Below are 23942 nucleotides of genomic sequence, written 5' to 3' on the forward strand. Positions count from 1 at the left end.
TGACTGTGGTGTTCAATTTATCGTCTTTTCCTCTTCCTTTGTTGAAGGCACGCACAGCAGATAGTAATGTCTGCTTGGTTTGCACAGTAGTGAACTCCGCAACAATTGGCCGCGGGGAAGTTGAGGTAGCAGACTTGTTTGGAAGGCGGTAGATATCGCGCAGCTCAGATTCGTTAATGTGCACGCCAACAGCCGCACCTGCCTGACACACCGTTTTTGTTAGTGTGGTGCTAGATTCAGCAGTTGCTTGCGGGATGTTACGCAGTTCTATGGCAGATGACCTCGACTTGTGCTGGAGATCGACTATTCTCTGCTCGAGACATTCAATATAAGTCTGCTGTTCACGGCGCTCTTTCCTCAATAATTCCACCTCCATCTTCAGGTCTTCGAACTTTTTATTAAAGAATTCAATTGACTGGACAATACCAACATTCGACTTACATATTTCTGAGTTAGATGCTTGAATTTTACTGTTTTGGGTTTTAATATCTCTAATATCCGAAGACAGCTGAGCCATAAACTTTTTTTGGTCTGCCAGTAATTCTGCGACACGAGCGTCTTGCTCCTTCTTCCACTTATCGAGTATGTCTTGGATCTCTTCTGGCTCCTGCGAACTCGTATAGTAAAGTTTGGTGACGAGAACTGCAAGAATAAGAATGACAAAATATTTTTTTCTGTCTATTGTAATACGCAATACCTACTTCATCATAAATGACTTGTTTCCAATTTAAATTCCAACATTACGTATGTTTTATGAAATACTTGCAGACGACATCTCTCACTAAGCACTTCTATGTATGTATGTTATTTAAGGATGTTAACTAAACTCTTCTTTACCTTCTGTTACAGCGCGGGCCGCAGAAGGCGGAACCCCCTGGCACTATACACAGAAGACGACGGTCACGACCTGAGCGACCTTGGTATCGGCACCTCCAGCACCAAGAGTAGTCTCAGCGAAGACTGCGATACACACAGCCTCGCTGTAAGTATACAATCACTTTAACAAATCCTTAAGTTGCTATAATAATGACAAATAAAAATTAGACAGAAATATGTACTAATGATTTTTTCTGACTTTCCAGAGTGACGGTATCGACCTGGATAAGAACCATTCAGATGTCGACAACCTGTCTAACTGCGACACAAACCGCAAGCTTGGCTCCAGCGCCAACGAATACGACACGTGCACGACTACCACCATCAGCTCCCCTGAGCCCGAGGAGTACACATACGAGGGAGCCATCGAGGGCTACAAGTCCAGGATCATATCACAGACAAACAGCACTATCGTTAAAACTGTCGTCAACAACAACTTCAAAGAGAAATCACCAGAGAAAAATGGTGACCTCAACAGAATCAGGACGAACGTCAGCAACAAAATTGAGGAGAAACTTTCCTCCTTCCAAGAGAGAGCCAACGACGCGAAGAACAACAACCAACAGAAAGACCTGCCCAAAGTTGACATCCACAAGAGGAGGGAACAGTTCGAGAGAGAAAACTCTCAAGAACCACAGACGAATAAACCGAAATTGCCCGAAATTGCGAACAAAAAATCTATTAAGGAAAGACTGTCTAGTTTAGAAAAGTTCACAGAAGAGACGCACGTTCAAAAGTCTACAAGCGACCTGACCAAGTTACCCACTGAAGTGAAGCCACTAAAAGAGCGTCTATCTTCACTCGAAAAAGTAAAGTCTACAGAACCTGAGAAGATGAAGAGGCTATCTAACGGAGACCTGACCAACACACGGTCTCTGAAGGAACGCCTATCCAGCCTAAAATCACAAACTTCAGAAGAAGAAACAAAGGCGACTAAAACAGAAGTCAAAGAAGTTTCCATGAGCCTCAAAGAGCGCCTGTCTTGCCTCGACGCGGCCAAGAACAAAGACATACCAAAAATATCAGTTGAGGAAGAGATGGCACACAACAAAGATGTTGAAATCAAGATTGAAGAAACTAAAGAGTCAATGATGGACAACTCATTAAAGTCAAGTTTGTCCGGAATTGAAAGCCAAATGCAAAGTTTCTGCCGCTCTTTAGACAGTCTGGATATCAACGGACAATCGTCCCCCAATTCATTTGACAGAGTGCAAAGCTTAGAAGACTTTGATTGCGCTGAAATGCAGAACAACACAGTTCCAAGTGATATTGAAACGGAAGACAGCGGTATTCACACAGCTAGAGATTCTTGCGTTCCTGCTGACGACATAGCTGATCTGACCCAAGTGGCGTCACCTGTCGGAGAGCCAATGGTTGAAATCTCTGAATACGAGTCTTCAAACGAAGATGGAACGGGTATGGACGCGAAGATTGAAGAGATGGACAAGATGCCCGAGCCTGTTCAACTGATCCAAGACATCATAGTTGAAGAAACTGAAGAACAAGACATAAAAACTGACGACGACAGCGCAAGCAATTACCTTCAAGCCGTCTCTCAGCCCGAAGAACTGAGTGTCACAGAAGTTACTGAGATACAACTCGACAAAGATGACGAAGACACTCTTAAAAGTTTGGAAAACCAGGACACCAGTGTAAGTTTGAATGAGCCTGTCTCCACCGGGTCGGAAAGCGACACAGTGGTGTTCGAGGGGAAAATGACCATACATCTTAATCTGAACGAAATTTGCAACAATATGAACGCCGGTGCCGGGACTACTAACAATGTTAACACAACTAACAGCATGCCAATGGTAACTGTCTCTAATATCACAACTATTACTAACATTTCACCTAAAAACTCAGTTAAATCGCTAAAGAATAACGAGATTCCCGACTTATCTTGTACATCAGAGTGCTCACTTGTAAAATTAGATCCATCTAATCATAATATATGTAAAGATATACATGAACCTCGTGATATTACAGCTAACAGTGGCGAAGTAGCGGTAAGTAGCTCGCAGGACGAGAACCCGTTTTGGGAGAAGCGGACTAAGCGTAGGATAGAGCCGAATAGACGGAAAACTATACTGTTCATTAACAATAAGATAACAACAACGAAAACAATGACTAATTCCGTTGTCAACGAAGAGGTTTAGCTTTAATGTTGCAACTTCATCATCTTCTTACTGAGTGCATGAATAGATAATGACTGCTACACATCGGAATATTAAAGTCATAATAATTTTGAGCTAGCAAACTCTTTAATCTAACGTCAATTTGAAATTGCGTAGATTGCATAAGAACTAGATCGATCTTTTATTTGATTTAACTTGATGGGTAGGATTGATAACGTTAGTAATGACGGGACGTGACGAATCTATAACATAAATAATGCTGCGTTCACAACACGATTTTGCAAAATACGACATGTCACAAGACAGTCTACAAAAAAGTCGTAATGTGAAAACAATAAGGCCTAAGTTAGGTACATATTCATGTCAAAAATCATATCCATATCATTCTCATAGATTGCTTAGCAAGTTTAGATGAGAATCACCATGGATGTCTGTGTCTTGTACATTTATGATCTACTGATCTCACCCAGTCAGTCATCACTAATACCACCCGTGTTAAGTAGAACCATTGATTAAAACATTAAACTATCTCCACTGTGCTAAAACCAAAGAATTCCGCCGAATTTAGGATTCCTGCAAACGTAAGTCATGAGTCATTAGAGTAATGTCGATGTTGATCAATTACCTCTCGTCGCACATTGCAGACCGAATTAAATAAATGTCTAATTATAAAATTTTATAGTCGGATATATTTTTAGCAATTATTATACCGCATGTCACAAAGTCTTCAATGTGCGATTTATTTTAACGGTACTAAGGGCTGCGACAAATAGTCGTCGCACAATTAGTAGCTCGTGTAGACGAGCCCTTAGATATACAGGGTTATGTACTTTGTCACACATTTCTGTATAGTTACCATATTCATATACTTAAACGTAGAACCCCAGTATTTATTCATTTTAATTAACGTGATATGTAAATGTCATTATATCAAAATACATGTTACATAGTTATTTGTATGAGTTTTATTTATTTACGTAGTTTTAGTAATCATTTATTGTCCTTATGAAATAAGCATTTTCTCTTTGAATTACACTATGTACCAATATTTTAAGAAAAAAAAAATCAAGCCTGTATTAGATTTATTATGTCTATAAATATTAGTTTCGAATGTATGTTTCACTTGCAAACTGACAAACACAAGTCCTAAACTATTCACCAATCTTTTTATCCAAACATATATTTTTATTTGTGTATTCCAATCCATATTATAACTATCTGTTACATTATATATGTAATATATACCTACTTATCATAATTCCCTCGCAATCATTAATGAAAATGGTATTATATTTAAATAGTTATAAAATCAGTACAATGTTATCTGCTTGTTCATATCTTAGACAAACAATTTTATCTTACATGATGACAGTTTGATAAAATCCTTCTCAGAGAGTAGGCGAGCTAAAAGATATTAATATTTGAAAATGGTGATGGGCTAATAAGGTAAGAACTGATTTCAAGTGGTGGGTGTCGCTTCATTTCCATTGCATCTAACCAATTACGCTTTTGCATGTATCTTTTTGCACGTTCCTGTGATAAATATTTGGCCTTCTTTTCGTCTTGTTTTTTTTTATATGATAGTTTTTTTTAATAAAAATATTTATGTTTTAGTTCAACTATAAAATTACAAAAAGTGTTGTTAATTTTTTTTTTAATAATGATTAATTTTTATTTTAGTGTCGACCTAAAAATAATAGTTACAAATTAATTTCTTTTTAAATGTGTTGTCGTTTGTTTTGATTGGAATTAGCTTCCTATAAATTAAAGCCTTTTTTTATAATGTGTTAATTTTCTTTACATGCACTGTAGAAGCACTTCAAATCAATCAACTTAAAAAATACGCAGTTTATTACACACTGCTTTATAAACTCGCAAAAAAACATTAAGCTTCCACGAAAATAAAATCACTTGCAGCATGCTTCTACAATGCAACAAATTAAATAATAATCACTGTTATATTTCACTCCAAAACTAGTGTTACAACTATAACTAAATCTCCAGGTGTTGGACGCTCTAGAACTGGCATTTAAGGAGCTGGATTCAGAAGACAGCGCAGCCATGGATGACACTGACGAAGTACAGAAGAAAGATGAGGAGTTCTTAAACAAGAAGGTTGACGTGACTCCTCTGTATGAGAACATGGATCTGTTCTATCAGAACCCAGCGGACTTCCCAGCTGAGAGTGCCTTCCCTCTGGATATGCCGTCGAATGTTCTGGAACCGCCTAAGGAGAAACCTCCTCCACCACCCACTGATGACAGTCCTGAGGATGAGCTTCTTGGCAATGTGAGTAAAAAAATATTATCATGACTTTACATCATGCGTTTTAGGCCCAGGCCTAAAAAGTGTATTTCTATGTGTTTGTCACGATGATATAGTAGCTTTTATCTCGATATGATGAAATTCTGTGTTTATATTACCTTCGTCTTTATTTGGTCGTTATATGTTGGTTCTCTTCTATTCTGATATGTTAGCTATATTACTGTAAAGTTTCATCAAAATCTTTCCAGTTTTTGGGTAAAAGAGTTCATCCAAACTCACGTTTGTAATATTAAGTACTATCATTATTCTTTGTAATACCTACTACTGGCTTTCAAAGCACAACCAAAATAAATAGAACAACATGGAAACAGATAAAATTGTAGTACCCCTAAAACTAAATCCCCAATCTCCAGGGCAACTTCAAACACACGAGCTCAGCGCGTCGCATCAAGAAAGAAATCCGGAACAAACGCACCAGCTTCCTCGGCATCGAAGGTCAGGACGACAGCTACCTCGACGTGGACCTCACCCTGGCTCCCAGACCTGACATCACCTCCTTCCTACAAGAGGAGACGAAGATTGAGAAGCTTCTTTACAAGAAGACCCTGTCACATGATATGGATGCTAAGCTGAGAGAGAGTAGGGACTCGGGAGTGGATGTGGACAGGGGACCGTCGGCTGAGGCCTGGTACAAGGGACATTCGTCTCCTGATACCCCTAATCAGCATAGCAGACAGAATAGTGAGGTATGTTTTTGTTTTCTTTTTTTTGTTATGAGTGAGAAATGCCTAATTTGGTTCATGAGTCCTGAACTTTTGATGACCTTTGGTTCGATCCCCAGGTCAGGCAATAAAACGTATTTAATTTTGTTGTCTATTAAAGTTGTTTTGAATTGACTAATATCGTCCTTTAATTATATTAATCTAGGTGTTTAACACTCAGAGGATACAAGATTATTAGTCAGAAGATTATATTTTTGAGGGCACACTTAGGTCATTGACCAAACAATACGGTCGTTATCTCATTGTAAACACTAAGATACCTAGATAGAGCCTCACAGCCTTGTACACAAATACTAAACGTGGTCAAGGCGCATCTTGCGGAGATAAAATATAAGCGAAAATATTTGATTACTCATAATCACCAACAGTTTAGTATTGTTAGACCAAAACAAGAGAAGTCTAGGTATTCTAAAAGGTTGGTTTCAAGACGTTTGTTCAAATAATGACCAATATTACAAATTCTTATGTGACTAACTGTTTTTAGTTACTTACTAGATAACTAAATGTGTTAATCATCTACATAGATAAGTATTTCCTTAAAACCTTGCCCTTTATAACTCATCGTAAACTTCCATAGAAAAACACAAGCCTACCGTGTATAGATAAACGTGTTTATCTAACTAGATAAAGCTGAAGATAGTACTGTAAATAAATTTTACTATTAGCTATGTTTTATGCTGTAAACATCCATAAGACCGGTGCCTTAGACCGTCTTCATAAAATAATATGGTTTAATGACTTTACAATTATCCTTGACATACATTACAAACATGTAGTAGTTTAGTAATTGTAACATAAGATACTGTTCTGGAATGTAATTCAATGAAGAAAGAAAGACCAATACTTAAAATGGTTTTGGAAACACCAGATAAAAGGCAAAATCTTAGACCTTCTTTAAACTTGTGATATTTTCTAGTACCTAAGCAATATATGAAACAAGAAAAAATATGTATCGCAAATAAATAAAGTACTTATACCTAACTTCTCCATTCCAGCCCTACACACACGTAACAGTGACATCAGACGAGGAAGAAACAGTAAAGAAGCAGGAAGCCTTCTCCAATAACCTGAGCTCCAAGTTGAGCGAGCTGACCGAGGCTCCGGGAGACAAGATCGACAACCTTGACAAGACTATACAACAGCAACAGGTATCATAAACTGTTATTGTAGAAAAGCGAGGGAAAGAACAACTAGAAAAAGGTTTTTTTTGAAAAGTACAATATGTAATATTCTAATATTTTTTTTATAAAAATATCACAGGTTTAAAAATAACAGCCTGTATAATCAGAATTAGAGATATAGAGAACATACCTACATAAAAATATAAATAACTAATCTATGGGTGATAAAATCATAGACAAGATTTGTTAATGTTAAAGATTAAGATTAGTTTTGCAAAGATAATTTCTGACACACATTTTCCTTACGCATAACAAGATAAATAATTACAGTTTAATTTGTGTGACAAAAAAAAATCAGACATTCCTAATTTTGTACTTTTCAAAAACCTTTTGGTATACATTTTTGATTTGGCACTACATCTCATCAATTGCACATTTAGATTTCATAGAACATCTGTGGTGGTGGTAATAAGGTTTTGGAATGTTAAAAACTTCATTTTACCTAACCAAATCAGTTTCGCAGAGATTTCTAGTGTCAAAACAAAATTATAATCTAAAATAGTCTTCTTCATTTCATCCTTATGAAATGCTATTTAGAAGAGTATATTTATTAGTCAATTATTTATTTAATTAAGCACTGTTTCCTATTTCCATTTTGTAGCGCGACTGAATACATGCTGAAAACATTTTTTTAAACCAACCTTATGAATTGAGAAATAAGGTTGAGTTTCAACATGTATGATAATGTCGCACTGTACAAATTGTAGATCTCTTTAATATATTCTTTATAAGTTATTTTATTATGTTAAGTATATGGGAAAATATTTGGTTGTTTCTCGAATTATCCGCTTCGGTTATTGCGGACAATTTACTTTAGCTGCTTTTGCTTTGGTTGATTCAAATTATAAAAGAAATTGGTTTACCTACTTACCGACGATACTTATGGGTAAATATGATATGCCATTGTTTATATAAATATTGCAATAAAAAGTAAAAGCAGCTATGATTCTTGCACTTATATAGAGCTAAGTTCACGCCTGTGGCAATAGGGGGCTAGCACAGATTATGCTTTGCAAGCACTTTAGTTCTAAGGTTGATTATAATATATGTGATTAATTTACGTCGTTTTCAATACCACTAGAGGCATAATAAGTCATCAAAAAGATAGGTGGTAGGTATAAGCTATAAGGATTATTTATTAAAAGTAATTAAACTAAGAAATGTCTAAGTTATAGTTGATTCAAAAGTACATGATTTATAATTAAGGGTTGAGTAATATTTTTTGGATTGATCAAAATTTTGTTTTGAAATTGGTAATTAATATTATTTTTGTAAAAGAATGTGGTATTCAAAACATAACTGCTGCTATTAACACTTTGGCTTTTTTAACGCTTTTGCCGGTCCAAATGATAAAAAGTTAAACTATCAAAATCTTTATAAATAAATGCAGAAATACCTAAATTAGTCACGAAAGTAGTTATTGATTATGTATGTACTTTATTCCTTTAATAAATACTATTTATTTAAAATTATTTTCTTGCCTTTTATTTTCTACACTGCAATATTTTAGTTAGAATTTAGAATGCACTGGCATGATGCACTTTTATCTATTTTATCCCAGTACTGGGCAAACCTTTTTAGTATACTTTAAAAGGGGTCAATGCATGATTCTCATTTCAAACTTGAATATGTTCTAGGTTTTTATTTCAAAAAGATTTTTTAAAACATGCATTTTTTTCATAATTTTGTGACAAACATTTTTATTATTCCCACATTTATGAAAAACTGATGTTATCAAACGCTCAGGAAATTAACTCCATCTAACATTGGAACCATGATATTTGAATCAAGGAAATATATTTTCTCTTACATTAGATAGCATGCCTAAAGAGACTTCTACTGAACATTAAAAAAAATACTCAAATATGTTTAAAATATCAAAATGCCCAATTATTATCTAGCTAATGCTTGTTTTCAATTAAAAATGTATATATTACGGCTTACAAAGCCATAAAAATACAGCATCATCTTCCTTTATGGCAAAAAACAAATGAAAAAAAAAGAACCAAAACATATATTGGAGTTTTTTTAATAGTTTCTTGGATGTGAAATAAATTACTGCATATAAATTAAAAGTAAAATATGATGGTTTCAAGCCTATGTGTTGTAAATAACAAGCGCGGCGTGGCGACTTTTCAGGCGCGAACCACTAACGAGGACTGGCCTGACGGCGCGTCTGATGACGCTCATACCAAGGTGAATGATATTTTAAACTTACATACCTACCTTGTGAGAGAAAACCTCTGTTTACAGCAACTTTTAATAAGTAATATTAAAAAAAAAGAAAGACATTAAACAACTCAATAAAAAATTATAAAGAAGAAATAGCAAAATTGTATGAGTTTTTGTGAAACCGAACTTTTCTCTCATTGTGTCAAAAATTCTCTCCAATTTGTGTTATAATTTTGTTAATCCACGCTAGCTTAAAGCCTTGCACTCCATGCTATCGTCACTAAAATTAAATGTTTAAGAAACTAATTTAATTTCTTAAGTTATCACTTAAAACTCAAACCCCTAAGTTGTAAGGTCCTATATTGTTCTTAAGACTTCATTACTAACCTTGGGTTCATCATTAAGTTATGAATAAGCTAACAATAATAAATTAAGTTACAATAAAATTAAATCTAATTTCTATAACCTTGTACATTTACCTAACTTATATAGGACTTTACACCAAACGCTAAACTTCACAAACTCTCCTCACAAAAACCTATAAACTAACATCTTTTAAACCAAAAATAGGAAGTACTCCGCTTCGAAAGAGAACTGCTCCAACTAGAACAAGAGGAACTCCGCAGACAGAGAGAAAACCTCCTTCGAGACCAGACCCGGATCATCCAGAAATCCGTACAGGACATTTCTACTATACCTTCATCGCCTGAGAAACCTCCATTGACGAGACCTAAAGTCAATCCTCATTATAGGCATTCAATGCCGAATTTGCTGCTAAATGAGAATTTCCCATCAATTCCTCCTGCGGTTCCTGAGAGGCAGGTGGAAGAGAGAGTGGTGGATGAGAAACGTAAGCCGTTCGTGTCAGAAGAACATATGCAGAGGCATTTTGGAGTGGAGGAAAGCCGCAGGGTGTTGTATGAGAGGAAGGAGATCAGAGCTCAGCCAATGAGGGTCCCACAGCCCGTCCTGCCTCCGAAACCTAAGAGTCGGGAGTCCATTGAGAGGGAAATTACTATGAGGTCAGTTTAATATCATTTTTTTTAAGCAATTGGATGAACATGGTCCTGTAAGCTAACAATTATTATATTTCAAATTCGGTTAAACAAAAAAATCCAACTACGCATTTATTGAACTATGAATAATTTATAAAATAGATAAACTAGTTACCGCAGTAGCTAATAGATAACTATTACCAAGAAATTAGATTAAAAATGGAATCAATAACACTTTTAAGTAGAATATTACATTATTACGTGACATAATGAAGATTTTTCTTATCACAACTCCATGTTAATAACGAAATATTGAAATTAATAAAAAAGGAATGTTTTTTGTCTATAAAAAAAATCAGTTGAATCGTGCGTTAGTTCAAATCTATAAATTGTGATGAATACAAAAGTAGTGACCTGTCAACCTGACTGTCTTTTGTTCACGAGCAAACCAGTGAAAAGATATTTCATGGAGAAATCTCGCTATGCCTGGTTGTCTAGTTTTCATCCCAGTCCTACAGTATCACCGAGGTAAAAAATAATAACATCACTAAAATCACTCGCTGTGCCCCGCGATTTTACTAGCAGAACAGCTATACTCCATTTAGAAGTATTCAAGATTAGTAGTTCGGCAGTAACCTTGAGACGACTTTCGTTGATAAATACAGTTTTAAAAAGTGCAACTAAACCTATTTTTGGTCACCTCCTTTCTCTTAACTCGCCCAAGTGGATGCAAATCATTAAAATCAAGCTTAATGAGGGTTTTTGAAATTTTTTCTGCCACCGGGTGGCGCCACGTATGCGTCTGGTCCAAACAGCTGTCAAATAGTATGGAATTGTAGGTGCCGAACTTATTGTTTATTGAAATTCTGTTATATTGGAAGTGTTATTGATTTTATTATGGACTACGGTCAGGATAAGGTTTCCGAACTAAAAATTGAGCTAAGAGAGAAGGTGCAAAAGTCACTGGTACTAAGGAAAAGCTTGTTGAAAAATTTGTTAACACAATATGATTTAGTTTTTTTATTTACTCAACCGCAATAGTAAAACAATAATGCAGTGCTTTAATTATAAAATAAAAAAAACACTAAAATCGTTCACTATTCATAGTAAAGATAAGCACTTTGACAGTTATTGGACCTGACGACTCGGTGCTGCCACCCTCATTAGAACATCAAAATAATAAAACAGTCCCCAAAACGCCCCTCTCCACCGCACTCACAATAAAATTAAGTCTCACACTCACCTAAAACCTTCTTACAATATAGCTTATATAGTAATCAACACGTCACAACTGATATTTCCAGGAGCAGTCGCGTGCCTTCAGCCGTGGAGTACGCGAACGTGCAGCTGAGACAGAAGCCCGTCCCTAATGGCAACGCGAATTACCATCCCATGACCAGGCATACGCTGCAGGTGAGACGATGTTATAAGTATTTATATTTCATTAAATAATGCTTAAATATTTCAGTAGTAAAAAGACAAACTATAAGAGAAACAGGACTCGTCCCTGTAGAAGTTATGCGAATAAAGAATTGAAAATTAAAAATTAAGACAAAAAACACTCACTCAAAATAAAGCAAAGTGAAAGTGTATCTATGCGTAAATATGTTTTATTTGGAAAGGAATTTGTAGTAGATAAATTATTTAGCCTTTAAAGAATAGATGGTAGTGGTAGTAAGGATGCGTCTATGCGTCTTCCCTGGCAATTAAACGACTTTTTCTTCTCCCTTTGCATTGTATAGATTTACAGTTTAACTTTCTTGCATTGTATAATTCTGTGAGCTTACTATTGTTATGTAATAGACTGTTTGTACTGTGACCATATTACTTTTTAAAAAGAGTGTCTATGGAGTTTCTTGCCGGTTCTTCTCCATGAGACCAACTTTTTGGAACCGTGCAACTAATGTGACGTTTCATAGGTGCCTGCAAAGGCCTATGTGAAATAAAAAGATTTTGATTTTGATTTCTACACGGTGCAAGAAGCTGGAGCAAGTTAACATGCGCAAGTGACATTTGACAAGTGACAAGAGCACGCGGGTGGGTGTTTTGCTTTGGTACATGCGCGAGTCGCAGGATTCGCACGTTTTTTAAATGCATGTTACCATCGCACCCTAAGTACGTATGTATTATAAGAAATTTCGGAAAAACAGAAATGGTCAGAAAATTAAGAATATTCAATTTCTGCAAGGTCGGGTTCTTGATAGATAAAGCTAGTTATCTGCATATAAAAAATATCTTAATTAACATCGTCTTTGATAAAATAATTTCAGGCTCTGAGCGCTGCACCGACGCCGAAGCTGATCTCCAACACGGACTGGATGCAGGCGCGGAATATGTCTAGAAAACCTGCTAACTACAATTATAATCAACACTGGCTTATACAGGTAATTATATCTATAAATTAATAATGATTCTGGAAAGCTAAAATATTGGGAGAATCGTAGAAATAATTTTAAGTATAACGATAATGATTTTCGAGAATTAAAATCAGGTAACTGAGGCCCAAGTTCACCATCATCATTAACGTCAGTTTTCACAGAAACCACTGATCAATATGAATTTTCACGTTATATTGACAAAGTTAACAGTAATGTTGACGATAAATATGGGTATAAACTAAAGGAAATTCTGGAGGCTATACTTCTTGATACTTTTCAAAAACCCAGATTTAATGTTTTAATTGTTATGTATTATCATTTGAATTTATGTATTGTTATGTATTTCATTTGAAACAATAAATAGTGTGTACCTACATAATTATTCCCTTAGCTTTCTAATAACCAACTCCACTTACTATTCTAGGAAGCAGAGCAGCGTCGCGTAGAAGAGCAGCGCAGTAAAGCACGAGCGGCGCAGCGACACTCCTACCACGACGCGCCCCACCCCGCGCCCCACCCGCCCCACGCACCCCCCGCGCCACTCGCGCCCCACCTGCCGCCCGCTCCACTCGCCCCGCCGCACACTCTGCATGCCATGCACGCGCTTAGTACCAGGTGAGGAACATTATAAAACAATACTTAGAAAACAAAAAAATAAACATCATATGAAACCTATGTAATAAATGATTCTGCAAAAATAGCGCAGTATTTCTCAGTTGTATCTAAGAAAACGATGTAACCTAAACATTAAACCTGGTGTAGCCATAGTGGAAAGCAAAAATCAGCCAAGTGCAACTCGGACACGTCTGTGCACCATTATGCAGAAAAAATCACGTTTGTATTAATTTTTTGTTATAGCAGCAACAGAAATACCTACATCTTTCAAAATGTCTACTATCTACCTAGTTATCATAGCTTATGAAATACAACCAGCAAAGTTATAGTGACATTTTATCCCTTAGGCAAGGAACCCTAAAACTGACACCAATTTAAAAATACTATAGGTAGGTATACTAACCTTATAACCCCTGTATGTTCCAGCCAACAGCAGCTATCGGAGGTGAAGCGCGGCGTCCGCACGGAGCGCGAGGACAAGCTGCTGAGCGTGTCCGGCCGACGCAAGTGCTCGCACTGCGGGGACGAACTAGGTACTATACCAGCTATACAAAATGTTTCATACCTAATCATATGAAATTTTATCACATATACTTTATGATATTCTATGGCGAATTGTAAAAAAATAACCTAATCCATTCAGTGGTTTAGTCATTTTTCGTTTTCATAATTTACAACATCACGTGTAAAGCACAGATGAAGTAAGGAGTATTGAATGTTTTGACCAGTTGACAGCTGTCATTTATCAAGGGAGAATTTCTGTTGTTTGTAATGACTGACTCTTAAATGGTGTTCTAATTATCGTACATTTTTATTCTATTTACTTTGTTTGAAAAAATGCATTTCTTTTTTTTTGGCGTATATTATTTTTTTCTTTGTGCTATTCGACAATGTTAACCAGTATATTAATGTATTTAACTAAATGTGATTATTAGGTACGACACATCCGATATAACCAACATAATATTATCTTACCCTCAGGTCGCGGCGCCGCCATGATCATCGAGTCTCTAGGCCTGTGCTTCCACGTGTGGTGCTTCACATGCGCGGTGTGCGGCGCGGCGCTGGGCGACGGCCGCGCGGGCGCCGACGTGCGCGTGCGGGCGCGGCGCCTGCACTGCCAGCACTGCTACTCCTCGGATGATGGCAGGAAGTACTCCGCCGTGTAGGGGGACATCCTGTATGTTAGAAAAGGGAATAACATCAACCTGTATGTTATAAGGAAGGTTCTAGTTTGGATGGACAAGTAAATAAGCAAAAACTTCGTTACAACAACCTGTATCATAGAAAGAGGAATAACAACAACCTGTATTTTGCAAAGGAGGTTACAGAAGGGATGAAAAAATCCGTCTAAGGGACACAACAACCTGTATGTTATAAGGAGATTACAGTTGGTATGGAAAAGTACATAAGTAAGAACATCCTTGAATTGAATGTACCTCTAGAATGGTCTATGAGAAAATGAATGGTGATATTCGTAAAGAGAAATAAATCTTTGAGAGAGAACTACGTAAAAGTAATTTGTGAATACAAAGATTGTTCGTTAGAGTACTAGCTTGTACTATGTAATGGAATGTATCTCATCTCTCTATATGGGCAGCTGGAAATTCGATGACATTGGAAAAACTTGGAAAAGACTTTTGTAAAGTGTTGTCAAAAATTACAATGAAATTTCAAATCTTGTAAATTGAGATAGCAGTGGTTGGACAAAAAGTGAAAGAAAACTGTTTTACGTTTTATTTTCGGTTTCGTGTAAAATAAAGTACATAACTGGGGCTGGTCCAAAGACTTTGAAAAAAGAGTGAGTCGACAAGTTATTCTTAACAATTTGATATTTGTTAACGATCCACAATTTATTTTATACTGTTATTCAAATATATTTGTTTTCCCATAAAGTATGTAATGTACAACTATTGTTAAACCTCTCATCTTAATATATCTCATATAAATATACTTTAACTATGGTGGGTTAATTTCTATATGACGAGTGTGCCTGAGTGATTCATTTTAACATAACGTAAGAATAAAATGGCCAAATAATTATACTTTAGTATCGAGTGGTTGACTCTAGGACAACTAGACAGTCTCCAGACTCGTCGCGGTGAAGGAAATTGATATAACCTACATAAGTGCGAGCTCCTATTGGCATAGGCGTGATAGTCACCTACCACGCTGTCTGTCAATATGTGTATGCGCAACCTCCAAAACGTCTAAGCGGCTCAGCTGAGTTCTGAGTCGGCTACTGCACGCTTTTGTTTAACTTCCACATGTTTGAACATTTCGACATTGTCACAGTATTATACGTTTGTCACATAATTTCGGACTATTTTGTGCCATGTCATATTTTTGTCTTGTGTTCCCAACAAGTACATTAACAGAAACAATATATTTAAGAATACCATTGATTTAATATTTTTTTACTAATAAACAAAATAATGTTTTGTGTAATGAAAATAAACATTTGTAATATTTTGTAAATAGTTTTTAATTTATACTTTAGTACGTTTTAATGGTTAGCTTTAATAGTTATTATTTTAGTTAAAATGAAGAACATAATCCATCCAAAAATGTGTATGATTAATAAAAATATTATTATCGTTTGATTCAATGTGAAATGGCTTAAGTAGCGTGACTGTGAAATCTCAAATTTTATACTAACAGATCTCTTACGATTCTCATTATATAAAATCATGGCAGCTTCGAAACTGGCCTGAGCCCTTTATCCTAATATTATTTAAGCCATTTCATGTAGTGATGTTATGTAAATCTAAATATGTTTGCGTCACTATGTAACAGTCGTATCTTCGCGTTGAATATAACTTGGATTGCACCTACTTGTAATTATGTTAACTATATTGATACATATGTACATTCTCTATGTGTATAAGCTGCAAATTGTATAACATTAAATATTTGAATTATACAAACCGTTTTGTTTTTATTTTACACTGACTATCATTAGACAAGGACAGAATTGGTATCTATCCCTAACAGACTGGGTTTCAAGAGTCAAATTCGGCTTCAAGTATGTATGTTTGTAGGACAAACGAAAACGACATTATTACTTTAAGCTCTTTTATACAAATCACCCGTTCCGACGATTGTATGGAATCTGCATTCATTCATACTTAAGCATACCTGTCCATATCAATAGAATTCTGAAAAGGCCCATACAATTAATTGAATATACGAGCAAAAAAACATTCGGCCAAAAATTGTTGAACATGACGGACCTATCTCCGTGCTGGGAATTATTACCAGCCTATTGTATTTTTTACAGAGGACTACCCTAATGGGATTTACATCTGCCATGACCTTTATTGAAAGAGCTAAAACCCCTAGTGACAAAGGAATAAAGATTACATACACTTCATGATCCCACGATCAAACTTAAAAATTTACTAGGTACTTCATAGTAAATATTAAATGTATGAAGCTAATTACACGTAGGAAAATATGGAGAATTATTTAATGGTCACGATTTTAATTATCTTTCGGTTACCTACGTGCCGTAAGGATGTGACAAATCGTTAAAATATTTAAGAGGACGTACGCAATGCTGTGGCGTGCCGTGAATTATACCTACCTTTGACAGTGCCTGTATCTATAACACTGAACGACGATGTCTAGGGGTCAACGGAGATACATATTTATCTAATTAACCCTACTAATTATCCTACAGATTATTGAAGGTTTATCTACCTGTCCTCTGACTTCGGGAGGCAGGCGCAAATGGCCGCTACACGGTTTTCACAAACTAATGTGGCTGTCGAAATATCTGAGCTTTGTTCTTATAAATAGTTGGAATTTTAACGCATTCATGAGGTCTATCACGAATTGCTGACGACTGCCCCTTCCCAATCTATGCTTACAACTGCAGTGACAGACGACAGTTGGAATTTGCATCCCAATTAATGTTATAATTGCACCCTCTATGTAACTGGCTTACTTCAAATGTCTGTCAAGTTAAAGAATACATTCCCCTATTTGTTCTCCATGCCTTAAATAAACATGGTGCGGGGCTAGAGATGCTCGCCATCTCAATGGACTGGTACAGAAGTTTTATGGATAAGGTTACGGATAGCTATTGATATTGTAATTCAATTGAAATGGCCAATGAATATTAAATCTTTTTATATTTTTTTATGATGGTTAACTGTTTCACCAGTGACAAATGACAAAATACGAAGATTGATCATCTCATGTCGGTTGAAGTTCCTCCAATGTTTCACCATCTTTGTACACTAGGTGAATGTAAACGTAAATTATACAGTCTATAGTGATTTTAAAGCATATTATGAAGATTACAAGTCTCTTTTTGTTTAATAAACAGTATTCATAATATTTACCCTCTATATTGTTAGGTGGCGTCTCATTTGAATCAAAGATGATCTAACAAGAATCGTAAGTTGTAGCCAGTGCCTAATTTTGTTTGTATTTACAATCTGCAATAGCTTAGCGTTGTTCTACAAAACAATACACTATTGCGTGAGACGCATCAACGGTCTCTGCTTGCCCATACAAACATTACAGAACTACCTCTCCAACTTGGCGGCGCAAATCCTGCACTCATTTGTTATGTTAATACCTAATTGGGAACTTACTTTTTGCTTCCATAAACATGTTCTTGAATATCAAAGAAACTTAACACATGTTCAATTAAGACGGTTGTTGGAACCAGCTAGGTAGGTAGGTACCTACTATTTATATGACATAGTTCTTGTGTAGGTAAGTACAGGTAATTCAGGTAGGTAAGTAATCTTCATTATGCTAACATCCTCGTGTCCGCTTGTACTTTGACCTCTATTGTGGTCACCATGAGAAGTCCAGTTCTTCACAGCCATCAGTCACAATGCCATGGTGCTTTGTGCGAAGCCGGTCTACTGGAAATCCGGCCGGTAATCAATTGGAACGGCTAATCGAATTCCCTGAAAGAATTCGTTCCATGCAATTTTATGAATGGGCTGCACTAGTTGGTTGCTGTGGCTTTGGCTTAATTTTATGGTTTTACTGACTTAATTTTATGGTTCTGATAACCAGAACAATATCCACACATCGATCTGCAGACGAGAGAGAGAGACTTGGAATCCTCTAGATCCGATACTCAGCAGCCACGTTTTATACTTCTGAATTTCGTAAGGCAGTGTTAAAGAGTGCTTCTACTCTGGCACAAAAACCAATGAGGCACAAAAATGCAGTTTGCAAAACATAGGCAGGTTAGGTAACCAAAGGGTTTTGCCGTTTCGTCCCATTGTCTTCTCAACCTAGGTATAACATTAAATGCTGTTACATAGCATTTTAACTATTCACATTGCATATAATATGCATAATTATCTCTGTTCTTAGTCCCATTGTTTATGAAGAACTTTGATTGTTTCCGTTCTCACGCGCTGAGTGGTGCGAATTTTTACTGGATTGTTAATTAGTCTAGGTACTAGTTAGAGGATATTTGACGTCATAATATAAACATACACTGTCATAGCTGAAGGTATTGTTCTCATTGAGAAAGGGTTTCCTGTTTGGGCTACATCTGCTCCTTACGTAAAAACCGGCTAAGAGCGATTCAGACTTGCGCGCGAAGTGTTCCTTACTGCTTTCTTTAAACGAGCAAAAAATCATGTTTGTGGTATGGAAGCACCCTAAAATCCTTTTTTTTTTCCTAGTCTTCAAGAAATACATAATCTGTGACAAATGCAACTGCCTAGCAGCCTGGTGACAGACGAACGGACGAAACGATAGCGAAGTCTTTGTCTAGGGTCCAAGTCTAGGGTACCGTTGTACCCTTTGGGTACATCCGAACTCTAAACAGCAATCCCTACTACATTTTAGAATTTGGTCCGTTGGGAAAACCCCCTGGCGAGTTCGCACGAAAATAATATTGCCAGTTCTATGAACCTGTTGGATTATTGTTGGATAAATAATTGTATATCCGCGAAGTGACACCTCATGAATTGCTTGCATTTCATTTAAAAGCAATGTGTTCAGTACTATTTTTGTACATGGTAAGATGATCGGTATTGAGATAGGCCACTCTTGAAACCAATCACATGTCAGTAGTTCACTCCCGCCACGTGCCGAATAGGGATCATCATGGACAACAAAGAGATCCTCAAGCCTCAAGTGACTCAGTTGATTCCTGTTGATCCAAAGTGACCTGACTCACGCAACTCCAAATACTGATCATAATCTCCAATGGCGTCTAACTGGTTGAGCAAAAACGTGCCATTTGGAGTAAGTAGCGATAATGACCGCGATCTTGCGAGATGCCAGATATCAAGTCTTGGCCACAATGATATCACCGCGGGAAATGTTAGTAAATACACACATTTGTCAGTGGCATTGTTGATGTTCGGTAGGCTGGTTGCGCGATGGACAACTTTTGGCCACTAAGTAGTGCCTTTGACATCTGTCATTAAAAACGGACCTAGATGGAAGAGTTTTACTGAAGATCAGGCATCGTATATCTCTTCAGATCAGAAAGTCTGCTAGATTCGAGTTGAAAATGTGTCCATGCGTGTGCGCATCGTAGTAGTTTTTTGAAATGTCATCACAAGATGTTTGTTTTATGTAATCATGACCGGAAATTAAGTAAGCAATCCTTTTTATAATACCAAAGGGTTGCTGACTTTAGATCACACATAAAAACACTGATGTAAAAATTGTAGGTATCGGCAATGAAATATAAATACTATCATCGTGCGTCGGCGCAGTTGAGTGATAGTTGCTAGTCTGCAACCAGCCTAACATCGAAAAGGTGCGCGCGATTCATGTGCGGTCACAATTGGCGCATAATAGCGGCGTTCGGCGCTCAGTGCCGCGTCGCCGCCCGCATGCCCGCCACGCGCCGCCTGCTGACCGCGCGCTGGTTCGCGCGCCGCCGACAGCCCGACGAAGATGACGCCCGCCCCAGGACCCTCCCGCGCTCCGACATGGACCGCAGACCTCGCGTCTCCCGCGTCCTCTCCTCCCCCGCCAGAACGCAGCACCAGACGCATCCCCCGCTCGACGAAGAGTCCCTCGAACGAGCCTACCCCTCCATGGGACACCTCGAGTACGTCAACGCCGGCTCCTCGCCCCCCGCCGAGAGCGCCCCTAACATGTACGACAGCTTCGAAGAACCTCCCCTCGACCTAACTGCGCACATCTGCGAGGACTCGTTACGTCAGAGCGCGCACGAGCAGATGCGCGCCTTCGGCGGACGTCTGCGATTACTGGATGAGCTAGAGACCGGGGTCATTACCGCAGAATCCGCCGCCACCACTTTCTCGACGGCATCGGAGGCTGAGAAGAACATATGCCTGTTCTGGGCGGCATTCCTGAAACTCACCAACTACCTACAGCCTCTGATAGACGTCGGAGCCGACCCACTATACTTTGATGCCTTGGGCCTGACCCCTCTTCACGTAGCTGCTTTCAGCGGCTCCACGGAATGCGCCAATTACCTGCTGTCATGCGGCTCAGACCCTAATTACATGCCGAGATGCTTCGCCCCGCTCCATTGTGCCGCATTCGGGAACTCAGTGCAAGTGGCTAATTTGCTAATCAGTCGCGGTGCATCCGTACATTGCGCAGTGAAATATGTCAACTGTGAAGGTGGCCTGCTCCATTGTGCAGTGCGAGCTAACTCCGTGGAATGCCTTAAATTGTTTATATCCCACGGTGTCGACGTGAATCAAATTGAACCGGGCGGTACCAATGCTATACATCTCGCTGCCGATTTAGGAATGTTCCAGTGTCTGAGTATACTGCTCGAGACGCCCGGCGCGGACCCTAACGTGCGGACGCGCGTCGGCGACAGGGAGTCCACTGCCTTGCATCTGGCGGCTGACGGAGGATTCGTTGAATGTGTAGATTTATTGCTGTCAAAGGGGGCCGAGGCCAGTCTAAAGAATCACAGAGGTTTCACTGCATTGCATCTGGCGGCGCGATCATCGAGCTTGGAGTGTGTGGAATCATTGCTAAGAAAAGGAAACGCTGAACCGAACGCTAACGACTTCGACATGAGGACCCCATTACACGCCGCTATCGGCAAGTCCGACAGCGCTTGCGATATAATAGAAACTTTGATAAGCTGGGGAGCGAATGTGAACCAAAAAGATGAGTACGGCTTCACGCCGCTGCACCTTGCCGCCCTCGACGGCCTGTCTGCGTGCGTAGAGACATTAATCTACCACGGTGCTGACGTCACGACAAGGTCTAAAAAAGGAAACTCGGCGCTTAATGTAATAGCTAGAAAAACGCCGGCGTCTCTGGCGATGGTAACTCGAAAATTGGACTGTGCGATCACTCTGCGACACTCACAGACGAGCAACAGGGAGGTTGAATTGGAGCTAGACTTTCGTAGCATACTTCATCATTGTTATCCGCGTGAGATTAGTTATTTGAATACGTTTGTCGACGAAGGGCAAAAAGAGGTTCTCCTACATCCACTCTGTTCAGCATTTCTATACATAAAGTGGGAAAAAATACGTAAATATTACGTAGCTCGTTTGTTTCTAAGCTTCATTTTTGTATTATGCCTGACATTGTACGTGTTAACTGCTCTGGCGCATAATTGTTATAACGGTAGTAAAGATATGGAAGAAACAATACAAGAGCAAGAACTTTGTCAGAAACAGTCCATTCTTGGCGATTTGTTACGGAAAAATCCATTTGTAATTGAAATGCAATGGTGGGTGCTAGCCGGAATCACGATATTTGAGATATTCAGAAAAGTTTACGGAATAGCTGGCTACTCCACTGTGAAACAATATTTGATGCAATCGGAGAATATTATCGAATGGTTCGTGATTGTGAGCGTGTTTCTCATATCGTATATCTACACCAACATCACGTACACCTGGCAGAATCACGTAGGCGCGTTCGCGGTGCTCGCCGGCTGGACTAACTTAATGATGATGATCGGACAGCTACCAGTTTTCGGGACTTATGTGGCAATGTACCAAAAAGTTCAAAAGGAATTTGCCAAATTACTGATGGCCTACTCCTGTATCTTAATCGGTTTTACTATAAGTTTCTGTGTAATATTTCCTGACTCATCTTCTTTCGCAAACCCTTTCATGGGCTTTATAACGGTCTTGACCATGATGATTGGCGAACTGAACCTCGATTTGCTGCTTAACGAGCCGGATGGGAACGATCCCCCTGTCCTGTTGGAGTTCTCAGCGCAAATCACTTACGTGCTGTTTCTAATGTTCGTGACAGTAGTACTTATGAACCTTTTAGTAGGTATAGCTGTCCATGACATACAAGGCTTGAGGAAAACTGCGGGGCTTTCAAAACTTGTCAGGCAAACAAAGTTAATATCTTACATGGAGCTAGCCCTATTCAATGGCTATCTGCCCAAATGTCTGTTAAAAATCCTTCATTCCTCAGCGTTAGTATCGCCGCAAGCTTACAGAGTAGTTTTGAGCGTCAAACCATTAAACCCGAGCGAGAAGCGACTGCCGCGAGACATAATGATGGCTGCTTACGACATCGCGAAAATGAGGAAGCAATACGGTCACACGATATCCTCGAGCGGCTCGACGACGGGCGCGTATTCCTGCTTCAAGAAATACGAGAACAACAATGACTCAGGGTACAGAGAGTACGGCTACTCCTCAGGATTGGGCAGTCTGCAGGCGAGGCTGGACGAGACGTCAGAAAACGTGCGCCAGTTGACTCAGGAAGTAAGGGAATTAAAGAAACTGATAAACGCACAGCAGCTTGTGTTACAGCAGGCGTTGTCCGGCGCGATGGACCGTTGATGATATAATGGCTGCCGTTTACTTTCAATGCCACTGTACACAAGTCAATAAACTACAGTGTGTTTGTACCACATAGCTCGGTGTACTGGCTGACTTAAATTATTATTGAGTGGTGATATATTTTATTTCGTTTGTTTTACCTAGATAATCCACTGTTACACCGTCATACATTTTAATTAGGGTAGATGGTAGTTGTAATAATATTGAGAGTTTTTGTTGTTATTTTCGGTGTAATTACGGTAGAGTAGGGAGTCGAGGGCTTCGTTCAAGAACAGTAGTGTTGTTTCGCAAAAAAAAACTAAATTTAAGGGCTGGTCCCAAATTATTTACTAAGTTTTAAATACCTTATTCTTTTCAGATTATTAACTTGAGTTTAGGCCTACCTTGTAAGCGGTATTAGGTATTGTAAAGTAATATTTAAACTGTAAATGAAAGGAGTCTTAAAAAGACATATTTAAATTGTTTGCTGCAAAACGCACTGGACACTGTGATTGTAGGTATTATAGATTTTATTGTGATATTAATCGTGTCAATAAAAATATTTTTCCATTTATAACGCTGTTTTCCTCATAATGTTTACATAAACCAACTCTTGCAGCGTACAAAATTAACATAATTTATCGTAATGCAAGATAAAATCTCACCACTACCTAAGGTCATAATAAAACAACAAAGTTATTTATCTATTTCTGCAATAAACAAAACAATAAGAATTTCTTACTCTTGGCTCAGCACGTAGAATGAGAATCTCACATTTAAGTTAAAACAAAACAAAAACAATGAGCTCACGCACA

At 38.1% G+C, this 23942-nt stretch overlaps 2 protein-coding genes across 7 annotated transcripts in view; both read left to right on the forward strand.

Annotated features, from left to right (window-relative positions):
- Positions 1-16326, forward strand: part of Smash (smallish) — a 189001-nt gene extending 172675 nt beyond the window's left edge. For 4 of the 6 annotated variants that reach the window (XM_064040792.1, XM_064040794.1, XM_064040793.1 and 1 more), the window contains 12 exons: positions 850-982; positions 1083-2687; positions 5016-5300; positions 5690-6022; positions 7054-7206; positions 9379-9435; positions 9982-10433; positions 11711-11819; positions 12677-12790; positions 13209-13399; positions 13826-13932; positions 14381-16326. In XM_064040792.1, the coding sequence (XP_063896862.1) occupies positions 850-982; positions 1083-2687; positions 5016-5300; positions 5690-6022; positions 7054-7206; positions 9379-9435; positions 9982-10433; positions 11711-11819; positions 12677-12790; positions 13209-13399; positions 13826-13932; positions 14381-14568 (3727 nt within the window). In that variant the 3' untranslated portion in view covers positions 14569-16326. The remainder of the gene's footprint in view (positions 1-849; positions 983-1082; positions 2688-5015; positions 5301-5689; positions 6023-7053; positions 7207-9378; positions 9436-9981; positions 10434-11710; positions 11820-12676; positions 12791-13208; positions 13400-13825; positions 13933-14380) is intronic. The other 2 variants (XM_064040796.1, XM_064040795.1) reach the window with 2 other exon arrangements.
- A 3865-nt stretch (positions 16327-20191) lies between these two features.
- Wtrw (water witch) lies at positions 20192-23704 on the forward strand. Its single transcript, XM_021338514.3, has one exon. The coding sequence runs from the start codon at positions 20230-20232 to the stop codon at positions 23146-23148; it is 2919 nt and encodes a 972-aa protein (XP_021194189.3). The 5' UTR covers positions 20192-20229; the 3' UTR covers positions 23149-23704.
- Positions 23705-23942: the final 238 nt, after the last annotated feature.

Source organism: Helicoverpa armigera, chromosome 23, assembly GCF_030705265.1.
Source record: "Helicoverpa armigera isolate CAAS_96S chromosome 23, ASM3070526v1, whole genome shotgun sequence".
Classification (NCBI taxonomy): Eukaryota; Metazoa; Arthropoda; class Insecta; order Lepidoptera; family Noctuidae; genus Helicoverpa; species Helicoverpa armigera.